Below are 2,852 nucleotides of genomic sequence, written 5' to 3'. Positions count from 1 at the left end.
GCTGCGCTCCAGCGGCTCCTTCCCGGCGGGGCGAGCCGCTGGAGCGCAGCCGAGCAGGAGAGGCGCGGGGCTCCCTGGCAGCGGCGGGGAAGTTTATGGCTTATGGGGACCCCGGCTGGCCCCTCGCCCCTGTCCGCTGGCCGCCTCGCCTGGGACAAGTCTCTCCCCCGCACCCCTCTCCGCCTCGTGTCTCCGGCGGCCCACGCCCCCCGTCCATGCTGCCCACCCGGGCCAGAGCCAGCCCCGGCTGCTGCCTGCACGCAGCCCGGGCCATGCCCAGCTAGCCCCCGGCAGCCGCGGCAACTTTCCCTTTCCCTCCCACGCTCCTGGTAGATGCCCGACCCTCCTCCCTCCACCCCCCCTCCACACATCCCTTCTCCTAACCTCCTCCCTCCATGGAGGAATCCAATGGGGGAAGGAAGGGGCGGAGTCAGGGGGGGGTGAGCGCCGGAGCGGGGGGCAAAATTGCTTTTTTGTCCAGGACAAAGAAGGAAATATCGGGACAGTCCTGATAAAATCGGGACGTCTGGTCACCCTATCCCTGATCCCCCTGGGCGTAGCACAGCTCAGTGGTTCTCAGCCAGGGGTACGTTTACCCCTGGGAGTACGCAGAGGTCTTCCAGAGGGTACATTAACTCATCTAAATATTTGCCTAGTTTTACAACAGGCTACATGAAAAGCACTAGCGAAGTCAGTACAAACTAAAATTTCATACAGACAATGACGTGTTTATCCTGCTCTATATACTAGACACTGACATGTAAGTGCAATGTTTATATTCCAATTGATTTTCTAATTGCATGGTAAAAAGGAGAAAGTCAGCAATATTTCAGTAATAGTGTGCTGCGACACCGTTGTATTTTTATGTCTCATTTTGTAAGCAAGTAGATTTGAAGTGAGGTGAAACTTGGGGGTACACCATACAGATCAGACTCCTGAAAGGGGTGCAGTAGTCTGGAAAGGTGGAGAGCCACTAGTGCCGCCCACTCACCCAGAACCACTCCCCGAGCCCTGCCTTGGGGAGGCAAGACCCCACGGCACACCCCACCAGGGCTCCTCGCCGCCCACCTGCCATGCCCGGGCATAGAATTGGGGCATGTCTAGACTACAAGTGCTCCAGTGGCACTGCGGCAGCTTCGCTACTATAGCGTCGCCACTTGCTACGGAGACAGAAAGGGGTTTGGCCATCGCTGTAGTTAGTTCACCTCCTTGAGAGACAGTAGCAAGGTCAAGGGAGGAGTTCTTCCACTGACCTCCCAGTGTCTACCTCAGGGCTTAGGTTGGCTTTAACTACGTCTCTCAGAATTGCACTAACCCAGCCCTGCCCGACCTGTGCTGTAACCACCCCCGTCCCTGCCCAAGATGAGGCCTCTATTACTCCCTGAAAGCATTTGGTCTCCAACTTGTGAAGCTGTTTGTTGCTGGTGCATTAGCCACTCCCGGCATTCGGGGTGTCTCCTGTTTGTGAATCTGTCCCCGGTGCCTGCTGGAGCCCTGGGCTGAGTCTGTCTCTGTCCCTGCTCTCCACAGAAGCCGCTGTCTGGCGGCAGCACGTCATCCATGTGCAGCACTGTGGATTACAAGGCGCCAGAGGTGGAGGCGGAGGAGGCTGCAGACGAGGCTGCCGATGGCCAGGGGCCTGAGGAGTGCTTCACCGAGGGTAAGGGAGCCACGCAGTGACCCTGTAGAGAGAGACACCAGGGGAGCAGGAGGGTGGAGGGTTACCCCGTCCTGGTACGGTCCCAGAGCACCAGCTGTGCCTGCAAAACACAGCCCAACTGCCCTGAAACCAACAGAGAATGGGCCAAGGGTAGAGAACTAGCCCTGCGGTGATAGACCCCAGGAGCTCAATCTAGTTAGATTAACAAAGGGACAGTTAAGGGGTGACTTGATCACTGTCTATAAGTACCTACCTAGGGAACAAATATTTAATCATGGGCTCTTCAATGTAGCAGAGAAAGCTCTAACATGGTCAGATCCCACCCCAAACTCACAGAGCCCCCATGGAATCCCAACCCCTCTGGTTCCCAACACCCATAGGATCCCATCCCAAACTCACAGCCCCCAGGGATCCCATCCTCCCTGGGATCACACCCCAAACTCACAAAGCCCCCATGGAATCCCAACCCCTCTGGTTTCCAACACCCATGGGATTCCATCCCAAATTCACACAGCCCTCCAGGGATCCCAACCCCCCTGGGATCCCACCCCCCTCCAGGAATCCCACCCCAAACTCATGCAGTGCCACACCAGATCCCACCCCAGAACTCACATGGCAACTCACAAGCACAATGCTTCCCAGGCTGAGACAGGCCCCTGGCCCAAAGGGCACCAGCCCCCTCCATTGATAGTTTTCCCAGGGGTGGAGGGTGCAGCATGGCCAGCGCTAGCCAGGGTTGGTGGTGGGAGGCAGGGGCCCTGCAGTGGGTCAGGAATTGTACATGGACCAGGTCAAAGAAAAACGTTGGGGAAGGCAAGGCCTGGAGGGGGAAAGGCAAAGGGGAAGCGGGGGGAGGGGCTGTTGTGGGGGACAGAGAAAGAAAGAGGGAAGAAAAGGAGGGGCTGGTGTTAAGGAGCAGAAAAGAGAGGCATGAGAGGGAGTGGAGTGAGGAAAGAACTGGTGTTAGGGTGGGGTGGGGGGCACCTAGAGGATGGGTCAGAGGGGCTGGTGCAGGGGAGGGATGGGGGGCGGGGACTGGTGGAGGGGAGGGGAGGGGAGGGGCGGGGGGCCAGTGCAGGGGAGGGGTCAAGGGGGCTGGTGCAGGGGAGGGGTGGAGGGCAGGGGCCGGTGGAGGGGAGGGGAGGGGCGGGGGGCCAGCGGGGGGGAGGGGGGGGGGGAGCGGGTGTGGGGG

The 2,852-nt window shown here is 59.2% G+C and overlaps 1 protein-coding gene across 1 annotated transcript in view; it reads left to right on the top strand.

Annotated features, from left to right (window-relative positions):
* The window catches only part of SCN4A (sodium voltage-gated channel alpha subunit 4), a 104,067-nt gene that overhangs the window by 76,980 nt on the left and 24,235 nt on the right, over positions 1-2,852 (top strand). Inside the window, exon 13 of the mRNA XM_034756257.1 lies at positions 1,531-1,660. Within this exon, the coding sequence (XP_034612148.1) occupies positions 1,531-1,660 (130 nt within the window). The remainder of the gene's footprint in view (positions 1-1,530; positions 1,661-2,852) is intronic.

This window comes from Trachemys scripta, chromosome 23 (genome assembly GCF_013100865.1).
Source record: "Trachemys scripta elegans isolate TJP31775 chromosome 23, CAS_Tse_1.0, whole genome shotgun sequence".
Lineage (NCBI taxonomy): Eukaryota > Metazoa > Chordata > Testudines > Emydidae > Trachemys > Trachemys scripta.
This window is presented reverse-complemented; position numbering and strand designations above follow the sequence as displayed.